General features: G+C 38.8%; 1 protein-coding gene across 5 annotated transcripts in view; it reads right to left on the reverse strand.

Moving 5' to 3' along the window:
* The window catches only part of SPEN (spen family transcriptional repressor), a 78,619-nt gene that overhangs the window by 35,011 nt on the left and 24,067 nt on the right, over nucleotides 1-19,541 (reverse strand). For 4 of the 5 annotated variants that reach the window (XM_031962787.1, XM_031962786.1, XM_031962789.1 and 1 more), the window contains exons 2-3: nucleotides 17,152-17,472; nucleotides 13,261-13,740 (exon numbers count right to left, since the gene is read on the reverse strand). In XM_031962787.1, the coding sequence (XP_031818647.1) occupies nucleotides 13,261-13,740; nucleotides 17,152-17,472 (801 nt within the window). The remainder of the gene's footprint in view (nucleotides 1-13,260; nucleotides 13,741-17,151; nucleotides 17,473-19,541) is intronic. The other variant, XM_031962788.1, reaches the window with a different exon arrangement.

Genomic DNA, 19,541 nt, shown 5'->3' on the forward strand with positions numbered 1-19,541 from the left:
ATCTTAGCTGTCCTCTGAAAATTCTCTAACTTGGGGTATGTCCTTCCTTATTGCTATCTACAATGGCTCCTCAGCAGTTGCAACACACTGAATCACTTTGTGATTCTATTTCTTTGTCCAGTCTAACTTCGATATGGAGTCCACTGCCAATTTCTGATAACTTTATTATAATAATTGAATAACTAAAGTGTTAATACAGTTAAAGTACTATCAATTCTCCCCTTTAGAATTTAAGAGTTAAAAAGAACCTCAGGTGTTACTTAGTCCAACCTAAACCTAAACAGGAATTCTATTATAAATCATGTATGAGGGATGAATCCTTGGGACCAAGTACTCACTTCCAGTACAGCTCCAGAAAAAGCAAGTCTTAAGTATATATATACATTACACAGCCAACTTCACGTTCAAATACTAATACAAATTCTGGCCAATTTGGGGCACAAAGTAAAAAAGGTCAAAGGTCAAAGTACTCACAAGAGTATTTTTTTGTGATGGGAGAAAAAAAGCAAACATTTGAATAGGTATTAATTGGAGAACGAGTGAAGAAGCTATGATGTAGTAATGCAAAAATATTATTGCAGGAAAAGATGAGTAATTTAGAATATGGAAGATTTATATGCACTTCTGAGGAAAAGAAGCCAGAAAATATACACAATAGCATAAATGAAAACACTGAATTCACTAAAATGCAAAAACCAATTTTGTTTTCAGAAAAACAGTTAATGATGGAAAGGGAAAATGGGAGGAAATGACACATGATATTGAGAAGTAACTGGTGTGAAAAACGAAGACTGTAACATATAGCACAAATTTTGGGTTCTCACAGACTAGGCCAGTAGAGGGCCAGCTCTAGCAGGCCCAAGCTAGAAAGGTGATCAGAGAACAGGTCCAGTGAAAAAAAAGTATCTATTACTAGAAAAGCTCACCAGCAAGCAAGGATGAACCTAGCCATCAGGAGATTTCAACCTGCCTTTTTTTGTTTGTTTGTTTTTTTTGGGGGGGACTGAGGGAAGAGGGTTGTTTGTTTACAAGTTTTTGTTCTATCTTCAAGTACAAAGAGAAGCTGTGAGGAGCAAGGACTGCTCTATGCCTACTCCAAGACTCCTTCCTACCTCTGGTGGGCCACCCTGTCCAACATGCTCTGGCACTGAGAGGAGAATGTTGAGCAGCTTGAAGCCACTATTTATTGTAGTATTTATGTATTTCTTAACCATTTAATGCTTTGTCAATGACAAACTATTTGCTTGCTAAGGCAAAATCGAAAACTATTCTATCCAAAACAATGATTCCAAAATTATACAACCCCCTTAAAACTGAACAAGAAACATCATATTGAATATTTTTTGTATATATTCTAGCAATCTGACTACAATTTCTTCTAGAGGACACAAAGCCATGATCTAAGCAGCTTAGACTACCAAAATACAGCATTATTCAGTATTTCAAAGTTAAAAAAAAAAAAATATGCAAACACGGTTACAATCCCATTGAAATGTTATTATGGGAAAAGCCTTTATTAAGCACTGCCTCGCTTGTATAGAGCTAAGCACTACAAATCCTAATTGTTCAATTCGACTAGAATGCTCATCTCAATGCAACTGAGAACAGAGGAAACATTCTGAGCATAATGCAAATGTCATGTTTGCTCCAAGAGAATGCAGAAACTGCACCCAAACAGGGACCCTTCCTCAAGAAAACTGCAAGTTTTTGTCCTATCTTCTGGTGCAAGAAGAGCTTGGAAGAGCTGCTCTACACCTAACACTGCCTCCTTCCTATCTAGCTGGATAACCCTGCCCAAAGTGCTTTTGACGTTGAGGGGGGCATATTGAGCAGCTTGAAGGCACTATTTATTGTAGTAGTTATGCATTTCTTAACCACTTAATATGTTTTCTCTGACAAAGACTCGGTTTTCGAGTATATTCCTCTAACCCCACTTTTCCCTAAGTTCCACAGTTTATGCTCCACAATTTTACATAATAGAATTGTGTCAAGTTACAGCATTTATGTGTATATGAATAAAATAATCCCTACCCTCAAGAAGTTTATATTCTAATGGAGGAAAGCAGTAGGTAACAGGAAACTACAAGAGGTAAAGAGCAAAGCACCCTCTCAGAGGTACTGTTATATTCAAGAAGAAGGAGAGGGAGTCCAGAGTTCAGCCATGACTAAGCTGAAGCATGTCTGGGATTCTTCCTAAAATGGTTCCCGAGAGGGAGGCACCCAACTAAGAGAAGGGCACCCCAGCAGATGTTGGTCAAGATGGACGTGCAGCAGCACAAAAGTTCTGAAAAAGTCCAGGCATGACTTAGGTGAAACATAGCTGAGGTCTTTCCTTCAATGGTGATCCAGTGAGGGAGGAAGCATCAATGACTGCAGAGAGTACCAAGGCAAACATTTCTCAAGGTGGCAATTCCATAGGCTGGCATTCCAAGGAGAATGAAGAGAAATCGTCCTGAAGGAATCCAGGCATGAAGGAGATGAACCATGGCTGAGATCCTTCCTAAAATGGTGGTCCCAAGGGAATAAGGAGAAGGGTCCAGAGGTGGAAGTTTCTAAGGGTGGCAACACAGGAAGGAGAAGTGGTCCAGAGAGAGTCCAGATGAGGTATGAAGCATGGCTGAGATCTTTCCTAAAAAATTATGTGGGTAAATCTTTGGCCATCACTACAATCTTTTAATAACTGGGTGTAAAAAACTACCAGTAAGCAGAGTGGTACAAGATAGATAGTTAAGAAAGCCAAACAGAGTCACAGGACTGCAGCCCAAATGCCAGCTCTGCTTACTACCAGCATGATCTTGGACAGTGGGTTCATCTTTAACCTCTTGGAGCCTGCATATTCACCTTTAAAATGAGGGGGTTGAACAACACAGGATCTAAGGTCCCTTCCAGCTGTAAACCTATGATTTCATACAATTAAAACATATAAACTTGCACTGATTTTTCTAAAATTATAAATAATTTTGAAATCATTAAATATTGATAAAATAGGTCCAAAAACTAAAGAAGGGCTTTAATTTTTTTAAATGACAATTGTTTATTTTTAAGTATTATAAAAATATTTGTTTTAGGGTCTGAATTTCAAAGTTTTTTAATAGAAAAAAAATTCTCTAAGTGCATAGAGACCAAAATGCCTTAAACATATTCTGAACTGACCAGTGCCAAATTCAACAAGTATGGTGTCAGCCAAGTTTAGTTTATTTTTTGAGCTATGATAATTTAGAAAGATCAAATGCAACAATTAAGGTAAAATGTTCATTTTCTCTTAAATCAAAAGGAAGAGTAGAAAGGATCACACAGATCATGTTGGAATATTCTGATATACTAAAATTCTATTTTGCTGGAGAATGGGATCTAGAGACCATCTCCAATAAACAAACACAAATGTTCAATTAAATGTCTAAGTAAAATTCTTGATAAAATGTAGAGCTTCCTAAAAACAAGACCTAAAATGTGTGCATGCAAGGTTTTAATAGAGTAACTCCATTTATGGGAAGAATCACTTTTGTGAAAGTTAAGTACTTCTCAAAATGGTGACTACTTTCCAAATAAGGGACTGAATGGGAACTGACAATTAGGGTAAGTGTGATCAGGATACTACAGTCTCCAATATAGGTGGTGGTCCTGCTTTTAATAAGAGGTCCTGCAGCTAGACAACAGGCTCCTATATAATCAAAATAACACTTCCATTTTCACAAGCAGAGGAAATTATGGAAACAAGAACTCGTATTTATTCGTTACTAGGTTGTTCCTGTCTCTGTGCTGCTTAATTATCTATCTACTATAATTGGATGATGATTCCAAAAGGAAAAAAACAGTAACAACAAAAACATACCTTACCATTAAGTCAAATGCCAAATGCCATAGTTATAAACGTTTGAGGGAAAACTTTCTTTGAAGTTTACAACTTCTAGTAAAAATAGTGCAAGGCTTTACTAGGTTAGATTCTCTAAATTTACACCAGACAAAACTTTCCTATTTTATTTGGTTAGATTAAACACAGAACAACTGTCTCTCACTATCTCCTGGCTAAAAACACCACAAAGTATTTCTACCATGCTCTTCTCTCTAGGTAGGTATCTTCTAACTACAGGAAGGTTAAGGAAAGTAGCAGCAGCAATCTGGAGTTTCTCAAGAAATGTACATACTGTTGTTATACTGAACTTCATTTAACCTCTTGGGCTTTTGCTCCTATCTTTTGATAGAAAAGCCTGCTCTCTTGCTATTTTTCCCGACATGAAAAGGTGCCTGCAAATTTTTGCACATTAGCCTAAGAATGGTTTTACTGTAAAAATTGGCGGGGTGTTCAACTTGTGCTGGAACTGTGATTTATTTAATCAATGACCAGAAAACACTTCAAGAGAAGAAATTGCCAGCGTCCCTTCCTCTCCCCTCAGTCTTTTTCAGTCCCTGAGGGCGGAACCTTCAGGCACAAGAGATCCGACTATTGGGGAAAATCTGGTAACCCCAACTTGGCGAGCTCTGAATAGAAGGCATTTATGCAATGTTCCAGAAATACACATATTAATAAAAACAACAAAGCCAAGCCATTCAATTGTCCCCGCGAGGTAAGGATCACTGGCTGGATTAGCACAGCGCACAAAGCAAATTCAATTACACCAAGGCATTTTAAAAGGGCCAGGCAAGGTCTCTCCTTCCCAGATCTGAACAAAGGATAGGACTGGAAGGATGAGACCCACAAAGACCTGAACTGTTGGGTGGGGGCAGGGCTGATACATGGGAAATACACGAGGAACCACAGGATGTGTTCATCAGTGCTTTCCCACTCAGCCCCAGGCTTTCCTGGCACGGTGGCCCTAGGTCAGGAAGGACCCCAAAGAGCTGTGCCAGGCCCCGCAGCAGCAGGTTAGTATCCAGCTTCTAATTCTCAAGACGTCTTTGGGCGGTCTTCCCCGACCAGGTGTAAATCCCGGCCCCAAGCACAGAACTAAAGCTGCCCCTTCCCCACGGCTCAGGAGTAGGGGTGGAAGGGGCACGGACGACGAGCAACGGGGCTCCACCGCCCGCATCTCCCCTCTCTCGGAGTTCCCCAGTATCACATCCGGGTTAAGGGGCCACGCTTTACATTGAGATGTAGGGGAGCGGGGCTGCTCCCCTCCCCCACCACAGTCGGAGTCGTCACGTGGAGAGGGGAGGGGAGGAAGACCCGGCGCTACGCCCCGCCCCGCCTGCCATCCCCGAAGAAGGGGAGAGGAGGGACGGTGGGGGAGGGGGTGACAGGCAGCCGATTCAGACCGGCTGATTCCAGTTCCTTCTGGTTGGCCTCCGCCGGGGCAGAGGACCGCTAGCTGGGCGCCCAGGCTCAGGTCTCGGAAGATAACTAATGGGCGCCCCACCCCCACGTGGCAGACGTCGGGGTGGCCTCGCTGGGTCCCAACCAGACAGAATCCCCGATGGTTTGTAAAGCCTTTCCATTAGGCCTCCTGCTGCTCGGCCAGAGCCTCGTGGGCTAATGACTAGCCCAGGGTCACTGGGTTCACAAGCCTGAGATGTTTCAAGCATTCCACCCTCAACCATAAAATCTACATGTTATTTTTAGCATAAATGTCCATTTTTTTCTCCCCCCAAAGGAAGCACAACAAAATCCATCTAAGTTTGAGCCGGCAATCTCAAAGGCCGGCATTCTACAATGAAGTTAAACGCATTAACTTTATTTTTAACTTTGACTTCAGCCAAGCTGCTGCAGCAAAGAAAATCACTAAGTGATGCACGCCTTCCAATCACCAATTTCCAAAAGAGACCTTTGGGTTGCATCAGGTGTTGTGATTAAAATGCACTAAAAATTCCAGAGACACGAGTTTTCTCTGCAGATTGGGGAATAAGGGGAGAAAAAGTGATTTTTGGAAATTTGAGTCCTGACACAAAGTCTAATACTTGAAAAAGAAAAAAGCAATACAGCAAAACTTCAAAGTTTGGGCACTTCAAATTTAAGAAATTCTGCCCATTCAAGCTCATTCGGTAATTCATACAAGCATGCTTTTATGACTAAACAAACTAACACTGCCACCAACCTGTGCCAGTCATGCTGCTAGGACTAACTACAAACTGGAGAACTCTGAAGAAAAATCAATCCTGCTCTTCCCCAACAAGGATTTCCAGGCCAGGCTGTTCCTTATATGCATTACAGCTCTGGCTTGCTGTTAGTAACTAAGTCCACACTTCAGCCAAACCCTGGACATTCAAAGACATTAAAGGAGCATATTACCAAAACAAATAAAAGCCCTGTTCCCAATGGTCTCCCTTCTGAACAAGTACATGCAAACTAAACTATGCAAAGTGCAATAGAAAATTATTTTCTGTGATCTTTATGAAAATAAAACTAAATTTTTAAAAAAGCTGTTTGCTAATAGTCAGCGAGGAGGAGATTGCATTTGATTAAATTCCTCCCAATTTCCCCTCTGGAGGGAATCAATGTCATCCTACAACTCTCCTGGAAATTTGTCCTTACCTCTTTCTCGGGTTCTGTTCTAGGTCATCCTCCTCAATTTTAAGTACTTCAAGGCATACCCCAGTTCCAGGCACATTCTAGGTGCTTCATCAGCAATGAAATATTTTTCATATGAAAACTAGAAATTATTCCCAGTCCACTCTCCCTGTCCTCTCTTGCCTCCAGTATATTGTCTTCTCTGTTCTCTGGGGGAAAGTTTGGTCATTTTCATTTTGCAGCACTCATTGGATACAATTGTACTGTTGCTCTTCTTTGTATTTACTCAATAACTAAATTATTTTATTGGCTCTGCTTGAATCTGCATCAGTTTACATAAATCTTTCAATGATTTTCCTCAGTTTTCCTCAGTTTCTTATAGTAGTACTGACATGACATTCCAGTGCCACAACTTGATTTCCCATCCCCCAATATTTGGGCATCCATAATTTGTTTCCAGTTCTTTACTACTACAAAAGCTTATCAATAAAAATATGCTTGTGTACAAAGAAGTGTTCTTTTTATTTCTGACTTTCTTGCTGTATAAGGCTCTGGTAGGGGAAAGAAAGGGGGAAGTTAAAAAATATGGACATTTAGTCACTTACAGCTTAAGACTAGAGATGAATTCTTAACCAAACAAGAAGCTTTAGTACAAACAAAATTAACAGAACTAGGAACAGCAGAGAAAGTGATAGACTGAAGAGGGAAAAATCATGGTATTAAGTGTCTGATATAGGTCTGCTACAAGAGATATACATAGTTGGTTCTCTTTCAATTTTAAGATTTGTTATAATGAATTTCTATAATACAGTTCTCAAAGAGGAAAATAAAATCATTCTATTTCCTAACAGAGAAAAAACCCCATGAGTTCACTTAGCAAAGCTCTGCAAATTGTTCTCAAAGTAATACTCAAAGTGTTATCAATCACACAGGCCTTTCACATATAACCAAGTCATTTTTCCTGTGTGATTTACTCAGGAGAGTCTAATGGTTTCTTTTACTTTCTTCCAATCTTTTATTTTCTAAAATATTCTAGAATCACTCAAGAAAAATGAAAGATTTTTTTTTTTTAACTAAGGAGCATTTCAGTTTTAAGATTTGTTATAATGAATTTCTATAATACAATTATCGAAGAGGAAAATAAAATCATTCTATCTCCTAACAGAGAAAAAACCCCATGAGTTCACTTAGCAAAGCTCTGCAAATTGTTCTCAAAGTAATACTCAAAGTGGTATCAATCACACAGGCCTTTCACATATAACTAAGTCATTTTTCCTGTGTGATTTACTCAGGAGAGTCTAATGGTTTCTTTTACTTTCTTCCAATCTTTTATTTTCTAAAATATTCTAGAATCACTCAAGAAAAATGAAAGATTTTTTTTTTAACTAAGGAGCATTTCAGTGTATACACACACACACACACACACACACACACACACACACACACTCACTCCCTATCTCAAATCTATTTAAGAAAGGTAATTCCAAAGGGGGTAAAAAATAAATACGAAAGAGGAGAATAGTGTTCAAAATTCTACATTTTACAATTATTTTTATCCAAGAGCCCATGGCAAAGAAGAAATCTTTCATCAAGTTCCTTTTCTAAATGTTACGTGACTCTGCTGAAAGCCACAAAACAAAAAGTAGACAAAGAAAGAAATCCAAGAATTATTTTCACAAAGATATCTTTGCTTATTGCTATCACAATACCCTTTTAGGAAACTCATCTAAATGTTTCCTTTTTGGCCTAAAAGTAAAAAACTTCTATGGTTAGCTTTCATTCAGAAGAAATATCTGCACATACATGGTGGGCAGAAGAGAAGGGACAGATTGAGAGAGGAACTCAATACAGAAAACCTATTAAAGTTGGAGAATACTAACCATCCTGAAAAATTAATTTTGATAATTCAATACTCATATTAACATGCATTCACAATTTAATTAACATCAACGCTCAATTTATCCATATGTAAATTTATCTTTTTCTATCAATTACCCAAGATCCATTTTTAATCCTAGGCTAGATCCTCCTGTCTCCCAATATGCCTCACTCTATTATAAGCTGCATACCCCACAAGAGATTCAAACCAAACTTAATATCAGCCCAATTAAAACAAAATTAGAAAAAAAGACCATGACAAAACACTATGATATATTTCAAAGTCAAACAGAAATGAAATTTGAAATTATCTAAATTTCATCTCCCTTTCAATCATACACACATAAGCAAAAGCTGACTATTAATCCTTCATTAGCTAAGATAGTCCAATCACCATCTCTTCAGGGGCACTGAATCAGAAGACCCGAGTTCAAACCCACACACTATTACTAGTCATTATCCCTGTGTCTCAAGTTTTCCCATCTATAAAACAGAGATGGTAGCAGCTGTTCCATATATCTCATTAGAGTCTTGCGTAGATCAATAAAATACTATATAAATGTCAGTTATGTTATTGAAGGTACTAGAAGACCTTTGGAATTTGAACTGTTAATTCATAATTTCTTTAAAACTACCAAACATAGAAAATTGGTAGCAGAAAAATTTTTTTCAATCATCATTATCTAACAATGAGAAATTACAATAGAGGATTCAGTTTTTATTTCAATTGAGGGGCTTCAAAGCAAATAGCTTTGTCAGAACTGACTGTCAAAAAAAATCCTTTATGAAAGTTGTATCTCATTTAGTTAGTCCAAAAGAACATAAAACAACAGGAGAGTATCCTGGGAATTTGATTGTACAATGACAAGCTAATATACTTAGTCAACGACTATGAGAAAGAATCTTGACAGAAACATGATGTCTTGCCACTTAGGAAGAGTGCACAACCAAGCTGATAGTAAGCCAATGTTTACTCATTTGAAATGCATGGCTATGAATCTATTCACTGAAACTATACACTTAATCAGCAAAAAGAGAGGAAGATACATTCTCTAGTCTGCCATGTAAATGAAAAAAGACTCCTATTCGCAGATAGAAAGATTAAAAAAAAAAAAAAACAACCAAAGAAACTTGGGTAGAAAGGTGAATTATATGAGGGAAGAGAGACACAAAATGTTAAATGAACAGTTATTTCAAATACTCTTCAGGAAATTTCTGAAGAAAGTCTCATAATTGAATGTTTTTTAAAAAATGAGAAACAAAAGCTATTAGGCTTTATTTATCAAACAAAGGAACCAATTCATCTTAATTTAGATAGCAGACTCAAAAATACTTTATTTGGGATCAAATTTAAAGAAACTATTTACACTAGAGTTAGAATGACAGTAAAAATAATGATAACTTTGATGGTTTGACTATGCCAGTTTTTCATTCATTACTAATTCATGGTATGGCAACAAGGCAACTAGAGGGTGTCATACATAGTGCATGGGGTGAGCCTAGCATCAGGAAACCTCATCTCCCCGACTTCAAATCTAGCTTCAGACACTTCCTAGCTGTGTGAGCCTGGGTAAATCACTTCAGCCTACTTGTCTCAGTTTTCTCATCTTTAAAATGCACAAAGGAAAATAGCTTTGTTAGTGGAACTGTGAACTGATCCAATCATTCTGAAGAATAATTTGCAAGTATGATCAACCAAACTGAGCACACCTTTGATTTAGCAATATCATTCACTACTAGGTCTGTATTCCAAAGAGATCATAAAAAAGAGAAAAGGGCCCACATGTATAATATTGTAGTAGCTCTTTTTATAGTAGCAAAGAACTGAAAATTGAGAGGGGATGCCCATCAACTGGGGAATGGCTGAACAAGGTGTGGCATATGGATAATGGAAACACTATTGTTATGATGAACAGGTAAATTTTAGAAAAACATTGAAAGACTTACATGAACTGATCCTGACTGAAGTAAGCAAAACCAAGAGAACACTGCATACAGTAAAATCAACACTGTGCGATGATCAATTTTGATAGACTTAGCTCTTTTCAGCAATACAATAATCTAAGCCAATTCCAAAAAACCCTAAATGGAAAAAGCCATTCATATCCAGAGAAAGAAATGCATCCACATCTATTTAGATGCAGATGGAGCCCATACTATTTTCACTTGTTTCCCTCCACTCCCTTTCTCCTGGTTTTTTCCTCTTTTGTTTTGATTCATTTTTCACAACATGACTAGTGTGGAAATATATTTATCACGACTATACATGCATAACTTATATCAGATTTCTGGCTGTCCTGGGGAAGAGGGAGAGAGAAAAATGTGGAACTCAAATCTTACCAAAAAAATTAATGCTGAAAATTATCTTTACATGTAATTGGGGGGGAAAAAAACTATTATGTGGAGGGAAAAGGAAATAAATGGCAAACACTCTAAGATCTTTGCCAAGAAAACTTCTAACAGGGTCACAAAGAGTCAGCCATGACTGAACAACAAATCGTTGGTCACCTTCAAATGATTTCCCTTAAACATTCAGCTATATTTAACTGCACCTGCACTTGTACTTCATACTTTTGCGCTTTGACCAATCAATCTCCTTTATTCAGAAAGGCAGAATGGCCCCATAGTCTGGAGAGTGTTGGCCTCAGAAAGCCCTGAACCAGCACAGAAGTGCTTCATAAATATTTCTGATCTGATGGAATACTGTACTCAAAGATTTGGAGGCTACAATAAAGTCACAACCTCAGAGCCTGAATCCTCAGCTGATGGGAGGCTCTAGTGAAGTAAAATATGAAATTGTAAATCTTAAAGCCTGAAACTCTACTATAAATGTCTTGTCTCAGCACTGGACAAGGTGGAAGACAAAAGACCAAACATACCCCCCTCCCATACTTAGTCCCTGTTCTTGAGGGATTCTGGCACCCCACAGGAGATGAGATTAAACTGCAGAAAGAAGAGTCAATGCATGCCTCTAACTGGGCTAGAAATCTATTAATACAATGTTGAGAATGTGTAGAAAATAGATGGCTTCAGATTTTAATAGCATGGATTTAATTATAGGGTTTTCTGGGGGAAAAAAAATTTCTAAGTCATCTACTTTCTTCCAGAGTTGAGAAAACTGAGACCCAATAAAATAAATAGATTTGCCCACTGTCACACAGCTACTTGGCAAAAGAATACTAGATGGGGCCTCCAGATTTCCAAAGTCTTCATGATACAAGTTAAAAACATGTCACACTGAGATTTTTATCTATCCTGTCAACGAACAAAAGAAATAAGAAGCAACATAAAAAAAGCAGCTTCAGGCTACATAACAAAAGCTTTCATTTCTGCTAAGTGGCTACAACTGAGGTGAGAAAGGAGAATCCCCCAAAAGTAAAAGGCTGGTTTGGGCTCTTCTCCCCACCCACCTTCACCTCCAGGCTGAGATGCTTTCAGTAAGTAAAGACGACGGCTCATCTGCCTTTCGATTTGGGGTATAACTGGGGTTTTTCTTTACTTTCAATTCTGGTAATAACCAATGCCCAGTTTATTTTTTCTGACTCTAAATTTTCAAAAGGCACTGACACCTTGAAATTTTCATCTCTTAAATTTAAATTGTCTATGAAAATGTATTTCCTCAACTCTAGAAATAGGCTGCTTCCTCAGCTTACCTAGAGAGCAAAACTACAGCTTCTATTTCAAGAGGACCTCTCTAATTGAGCTGTTAAAACTGCTGCCAACTTTCACTACCAAGTGTCTGTAAGGGATGTCATTGTGATGTGCCTTTCAGGGAATGAGGATAAATTTAACACAAAGTATCTGCATTATCTATTCTGTCAGTCCACCTTTCATAAACATCTATCAATGAAAAGCTCAGAACCTCTGGGAGCAGAGGGGAGAGATGCATCTCAGAATCTCAACCCTGAATCACCACACTGGAAACAAGTCTCCGCTAGACAGGCTAGTGGGACAGTGACTTTCCCAAAATGTGAATGCTAACGTTCTCTCTGGCTACACACTAACACTGACCACTCCTCACACTTTTTCCAGAGCTGTGACTTCACAAAGGTGACTGCCCACAGACAGATCAAAGGGCCAGCGTCGACACCTGGAGGAGTTTCTGGAGATGCTGTGGCCAAAAATGTCATCCCAGAGCGACCGCCCTTTTGGTGAGAAGCCTGTCTGAAATAAACTGGGTCATCCTTGGTCTAGACTGATGGACCGCTAATGGAAGCCGCCTTTCCAGCTGAATTAGAACCTCCTCTCAGAGTCTGATGTTCCAAGGGCACGGCCTTCCGTAGCCTAAATTCAAATCCACACCTTGAGGCTTCATTGGCCTAGGTCGTTTAGCATCAGCTCCTAGCTCTAGAGCTGAAGGAGACCTCCAAGATCATCGGATTTAACGCACTCACAGTACAGAGGAGGGATTGTGACAGCCAGAATCTGAGGTTAGGTCCTGGGACACAAAACCCAGCACTCCATTATCCCAGGACCCTCACTCCCACAATAGAGGACTTTGCTTACATCAGCCCTGTGAGAGAGGCTGGAAAAGTATCCCCATTTTAGAGATGAGGATATTAAGGCATAAAGAAAAATCACCTGACTTGCCAAGGTCTCATAGCTAATGAGCGACAGGGTTGGGCCTGCGAAGCAGGTCCAGGGGACTGTCCACTAACCCACACAGCCTCTCATAGCACTGAAAGGATCAAGCAATCTTTTCAAATACTCATTTCATGTCAGGTACTAGAAAGAAATGGTGAGAGCAGCAGTTGCACACCAGCAATTGAGATTTTTCTTCATTGAATAATGAAGAAACGATTGCATGGATCATCCAGAAGTAAAACCCACAGACTGTGCTCTCGAAAGCCCATTACCTTAACAATCATTGACCATTGAGAGTGGCTGTGAGTTTGACTGCACAGCTCCCCTGCCATCGCGAAGGCTGTCGGTTAACCTACCTGTCACTGCTGGTACTACTGCTGCTGCTGAGTGAATCACTACTTGAAGATCTACTCTTAGAGCCGCTGCCGCTAGGGGACCTGGCGGGTCTAGACGCTTGGCTAGCCAGCCTCTGGGGAGACTGATTCCTAGACTGGGATGAGTGTGGTGAGCGACTCCTGCTGTGCTGGTAACTCCGTTCTGGCCTTCTGCCTCGTACCTCCCGTGTAATCTCATCCCTGTAGATATCCCTGTGTACCACACTGGGCAATGTAAACTGCTCCCGGGCCCTAGGTTCGTAACGGGGGTCATGTGCATCAAAGCGGTTTGGACTTCGACTCCGAGAAGAAGTATAATAGAGCCCATGCTGTAAAGTCCGCTCTCGAGGGTCTCTATAGTAATCCTGATCGTAATGTCTCGTCCGATCAAATCCTCCCGTCCCCCGTTCATGGTGTCCATAGGCACTATGTTCATAAGCACGCTCCCTGTTATCTGAAGCCCTGCATTTGGGAGGGGGAAAAATATGTAATCAATCAGAGAGGGGCAAGCAGAACTAAAAGCAAGTCATGCAAACACATTCACTTCAGCACTGACTTCCTCTCGGCAATTGGTTTCTTTAAATAGCATTAACTTCGTAAGCAAACACTGACAAGCTGAATATTGTACTTAACACCAAATATTTTCAGATAGAATATAGCTCAGCAATCTTTTTGTTTTAATCAGATAATAGGCTTTCAGGACTATGACTGTGTCATTCGTCAAAATTCTTGGTTTCACACAGAAGGAGCCACTACAGCTCTCTTTAATCTCAAGCTTGGTGGCACTAAACAAGGTTTGGCTACTTTATTGTAGCAAAGAAGCATCACACAGTTATCTGATTTGTTTAAATTGTTTCTAAATTTTTGCCAAATATTTCTTTGTGCCAAATTGTCCAGATACATTTTACCACAGCCATGAAAGCCACGGTGCAAAGCATGGTCCAGCAAAAAGAAGCCACTTCCAAAGAGTTAAATGTCCCACAAAGAAGTCCAGAAAATGACAAGTTATCTCATAACACACATTTTTAAGAAAGCCACTACAGCTTGACTTCTTGGGGCCACTGGATCTTTCTAGGAAAATTCTCCAGTTACCAACATCACTAGAATGTGTCAACTGCTAAGGCCAAAGAATATTAACTCATGAACAGTCTCATAAAAATCTAGTTTCTAAAATGATGGGTGAATAAAACATGTTCTGTGCAATATTAATGTTTAAATAGCTATGACCGAAGGCTTCTCCAGTCTCTAATGCTGACAAGTTAATTTAAAAACAAAACTTCCAATATGAAGTTCAGTTAATTGTTGTATTCAGTTGATATTCTTGAAAAACGTTTTCTTAATCTTTGCTCTTGTCAAACTCTCTAAGGTGAGAATACTAGAAGTATTTGAATAACTCCATATTCTAATTTAAGAAATGGTATAGGCAGTAAGAATGTCTCTAAACTAAAAACATAGGTACTTAATGATAAATTGTTGAGGGTTTAAAAAAAAAAAGTATGCATGATTTGAAATAGTCCCATGTATTCAGAATTAATGTTAAAATTTAATATTCCAATTTTATAAACATCATTTCTTCTTTGTCTTTCTACAGATCTCTAAGAACGCATTAATTCTCAGTTGCCACGATGACAGTAATTCATTGGGGATAGTGATAGTCATAGTGAGTGATAGAAATAGCTGGCCTTTATCTAGAGCTCTGAAAGCTTCACAAAGTCCTTCATGTATTATTTGACTCAATCCTCACTACAGTCCTGGGATGTGGAGAAAGTGGCACCAAGAGGTTCACAGGGCTTTGATGGGTATGGGAGTCCTGAGCCTCCAACCCTTGCCTTCACACAATACCCCTATCCTCTGCTCGCTGTGCCACATATGCCCAACTGCCTGGCCCTTCCTTCACAACGTAACTAGCGAGCTGAGTTTCTTTTCTTCAACTGCCACACTCAGGGTGCACCCCTATTTAAAGGGAACATGAAATCAGATGGTGGAATTGGACTCTTTCCAATGAGTGCTTGGCAGGCTAAGTTTCTACTCTCTGTACAAAGGCGCCCAGGATGAGGGCAGTCTCTTCCATGCTAGTTTTCTCTAACCTTTGTTTTTATCCTCTGCTTCACTGAGAAGCAGTCCCATGCTTAAGTCTGTTATTTTTCTGGCTTCCCAAAAACAGCCAAATGAAAAATAAAAAATTCCATAAAGTCCTTCCAACTTAAAAATTTACTGTGTCCTCCCTTTAGAAACTACTTACAACTCAGACATTTTAAGATATTTCAAAATCTGATCATCAATGTTTTTGAAGGCTCAATATCAACAATTTATAAATATATGCATTTAGCACCCTACCAAATGTGAATTGGTAAGAGCTGATTGATTTAATAGTGTAACAGAAGCATATTTTTAAAAGGGTTAGAGCTGACATAAAAAGTCCTCATCCATTAAAAAGGACACAGAAGACAGGCATGAGAGCTAGCAGAGCTGAAAATCTACTGGCTACAGTGCTTTTGTGATTTATCTATTAGTACTAAGTACTACTGGAGTTAGTGGAAAGAGAGTTTGACTTGGGTTAGGAGAGGGTCTAATACATAGGGCAGGACATACCAACCTTTTTCAAGTGTGGAAACACGACCTATAATCCCAATTAAATCTAGGGAGAGAATTGTGAACATAACTTTCCCAATTTTGGCCCCTCTTATGGGGGTAATCCACCTTCTTAAGGGGCAAGGGTGTCAAATAATATTTAGATGAACCAAGAAAAAAAATCTTAGTAACAAGAACAAAAAATAAAAATTAAAAAAAATAAATCCATTGGAAGCAAGTAGTCCCAGACAGACTGTAATTCTCAAACCCAGGCTTCTTTCTTGGGATAGCAAATTTATAATTCCATCCAAATATCAAAAAATTTCCACCCCTGTCTTAAACAAGCAGCTGGAAGAAATACCCAAATGGATGGGAAATGCATCGTTGCAGGTCAGAAGTCCGCCTCTGACAAACAAATCCACAAATTGATTATCACCAAGTCCTTAAAGCTAAAATACCTTTAACTGTGCAGCAACCCGCTTAAGAAACTAGATAGTAATCCTCTCCCCCTGGGCTAGTGAAGTCTTGACTGCACGCCATTCCATAAAAGCGAAGCCATGGATCTTACTCCAGCATTTAAAGGATAAATTGCTATAATTCCAAGATTTAGGAACATCCATCATCTCATTTTTTTCTCATACCAGCAAAAAATATAATTCCAATCATTTGGAAATTGTGTAGATCCAAATGCCTTCTCTCTTCTCCATCCAATTACACGTTTGCAGGTCTAAAACGTTGTTTGTAGAATCCAAGCTGTTGCAGCATTGCAACTTCCTTAAATTTCGGGGGGGGGGGGGGGGGGGGGGGGGGGAGGTTGTAGTGGTAGTGGAAGGGAGGTGGAGCCAGGGAATATGTGAATTGTAGGGTGTGAGAAATGAGAACCAGACATCAAATTCTCCAAGAAGCTGTAGGCTGTAATATTCCAAAGATATTCCACAGGAACTGGAACATAAGCAGTAACCCAAATAGCTCCATCATGTTGTAGATATACATCCCAGGAAGGCCTTAACATTATCCAAGAAAAGGAAATCATCAGCTCTAGAAGAAAGGTAACTCCAGTAATTGTGCTGCCATAGGAAATCTTCCACCACCAAAGCTCAAGAGTTGATATCCAACCAGCTGCTGGAAACATCCTTCACGACTCCACAAGACACCAGCCACTGGGAGAGTAATCAATTCCGTTTCCAAACCCAACATAGAGAATGACCAAACTTTAAATCCATCTGGGGCCCCTACACAGGAGTTTGTGTTTCTCACCATATCAAATATAAAATACCTGCCTAGTGTAACCTTGGAACTTACCCATCAAGTCTCCGCTCATAGCGTCCTTCCCGTGCATGAAGTGATGGCGGGGGGCCATAAGTAGGCCCTCCACCACCTCCTCTGAACCCAGAAACCTCTCTACTACGAGATGCTATGGAAACTGTATCATCCAATCCCCGAGCAGCACTCGGAATGGTGCCTGGTTCATTATAATCCGTCCGTAGGTCTCTATCACCCATTTTGTTGACTGAGTTGTGAGCCTTCTGAGCACTTTTGATGTCCACAAAATCCACAAAGGCAGCCACTCCACCTTCAGATCCCCTTTTAGGGAGAATTTTGACACTTTCAACACGTCCATATCTGGGGAAAAAAGACAAAAGCCAATGTATTAATGATAATCCATAAATCCACAACAGAGAAATGAAAGAACAGGCATTTTCCAACAGGAACTTTTAAAAATGTGAAACAACATACGAGTGGAGGAGGGAATCTGTCAGTTCATAAAACCACTTCAGCTAAAGATTCATGTTTCCTTTACAGATAATATAATAAATCTTTAAAAATTAAGAATTATGATGGTCTAATGGAAAAACGATTAACCTAACAACTGAAACAAAGGGATTAAAAACAAGGTTTCACCACATTGTCCTTAAAATAAAAGCTGTGACCATACATAGCTGTTTTACAAACTTCATTCCAGTTTAATTCATTATTATGTGCCAAACAATGACCTCACTGAAAAACTGAGATCTTTTCAAACACCACTAAGTTTCGCTGATCCTTGGCTAACATAAAGTGTTCTTTAGGGAAACTTCTTTTGTAAATTCTTTTTTATTTTCAAACCACTTTAGGTACTTTTAAAAAATGCTTTATACTTTTTTCCTAAAGATACTTAATTCATATATTCATTCAGGTCCAAACTCAAATTTGAATACTTCATTATTACACACTGCAAAAATGAGTATTAGAAATTATTCAGGAATCCTTGTCCTTGCTTCCTTCAAGTCCCAACTAAAATCCATCTTCTGTATGAAGCTTTTCTTAGACCCTCTTAAAGTTAGTACTTTTCCTCTGTGGATTATCTTTAATGGACCATGTCTATACCTTATCTGTACATGACTGTTTGAATGTTGTCTCCCTTGTTAAACTGTGAGTTCCTTGGGAACAGGGAGGGCCCTTGACCTTTCTTTGTATCATCACCAGCATTTAGCCTGCCTGGAACATCAAAGATACTTAATACTTAATAAATGCTAAGAGACTGACTTAAAATATGGTCAATATATGATCCGTGTAAAATAAACTCCCAAGGTCACAATTTTATATTTCCCTTGCAGAAACTGTAATCACAGAGAAACAGTAGGATTTTCCTCATACTTCCTATTCAACCTCAGGTGTTTATAATCTCAGTTCCCCAAGCTAAGTTCCATAGCTAAGTAGAAGAACTTCCTCAGAGACTGACGGGTGGTTTTATCTAATTTTTGTTCAGCAAGTTTATTTTGTTTAGTTTGAAAACAAAAGAATATGAAAACACATACTTTTCTCTCTATGCAAACATAGAAAAAAACTTTTGAATAAAAGGAGAGCTGTTTATTCACAAAAGTTACTCTAAATGTGACTCCAAATTATGCCTTATGTGCTGATGGGAAATAAATGTGACTTGCCACTATGGAACAGAAAAACAGAGTAGACATTCCTGAAGGTCTATAAGAAACATGACATCTCCCACAAAAACAACTGCAAATGTTAAATGACAATAGCATAGCAACAGTTATTACCTCAGATCTAGAGCTAAAAACAAATATTCAATCTCATGCATACTTCAATTTCATCATTTTAAGACTTTAAAAGAATTATTAATACTATGCTAAAACAAGATAAGAACTTGTTGTATACTTTAAAAACTGAAAATTTTTCAGCTCAAGAATTTTATATCCAAATTCAAAAGTGAAGATAAGAATGATAGATTTCTCTTAATTCATTAACCAAAAATCATAAAATATCCCCCCCAAATGAATATAAATACCAAAATGGGTAGAGTAAATAATATATTCTCCTTCCCCTTAGAAAGAGAAAATGTATTAAGTGACTTTAGCAATTTTAATGGTGAGTTTTGATTCCTAAGAGAAAACTTCTTTTGAGGTTATAAAATCAGGGCTCTAATCCAAGTTTTGTAACTACTCCCTAGCTATGTGACTATCATTTCTCACTGAACAACAATTTCACAATTCTAGTTATTTACTGTGTATTTTTGAGGACAAAATTAGGAGAGCTTTACCAATGTAAAAATGTACTATGAAAATACATAGTGGCGGGGCAGCTAAGGGGCACAGTGGATAGAGCACCAGCCCTGAATGAGGAGGACCTGGTTCAAATCTGGCCTCAGACACTTAACACTTCCTAGCTGTGTGACCCTGGGCAAGTCACTTAAT

The sequence above is a fragment of the Sarcophilus harrisii genome, chromosome 3 (assembly GCF_902635505.1).
Source record: "Sarcophilus harrisii chromosome 3, mSarHar1.11, whole genome shotgun sequence".
NCBI lineage: Eukaryota > Metazoa > Chordata > Mammalia > Dasyuromorphia > Dasyuridae > Sarcophilus > Sarcophilus harrisii.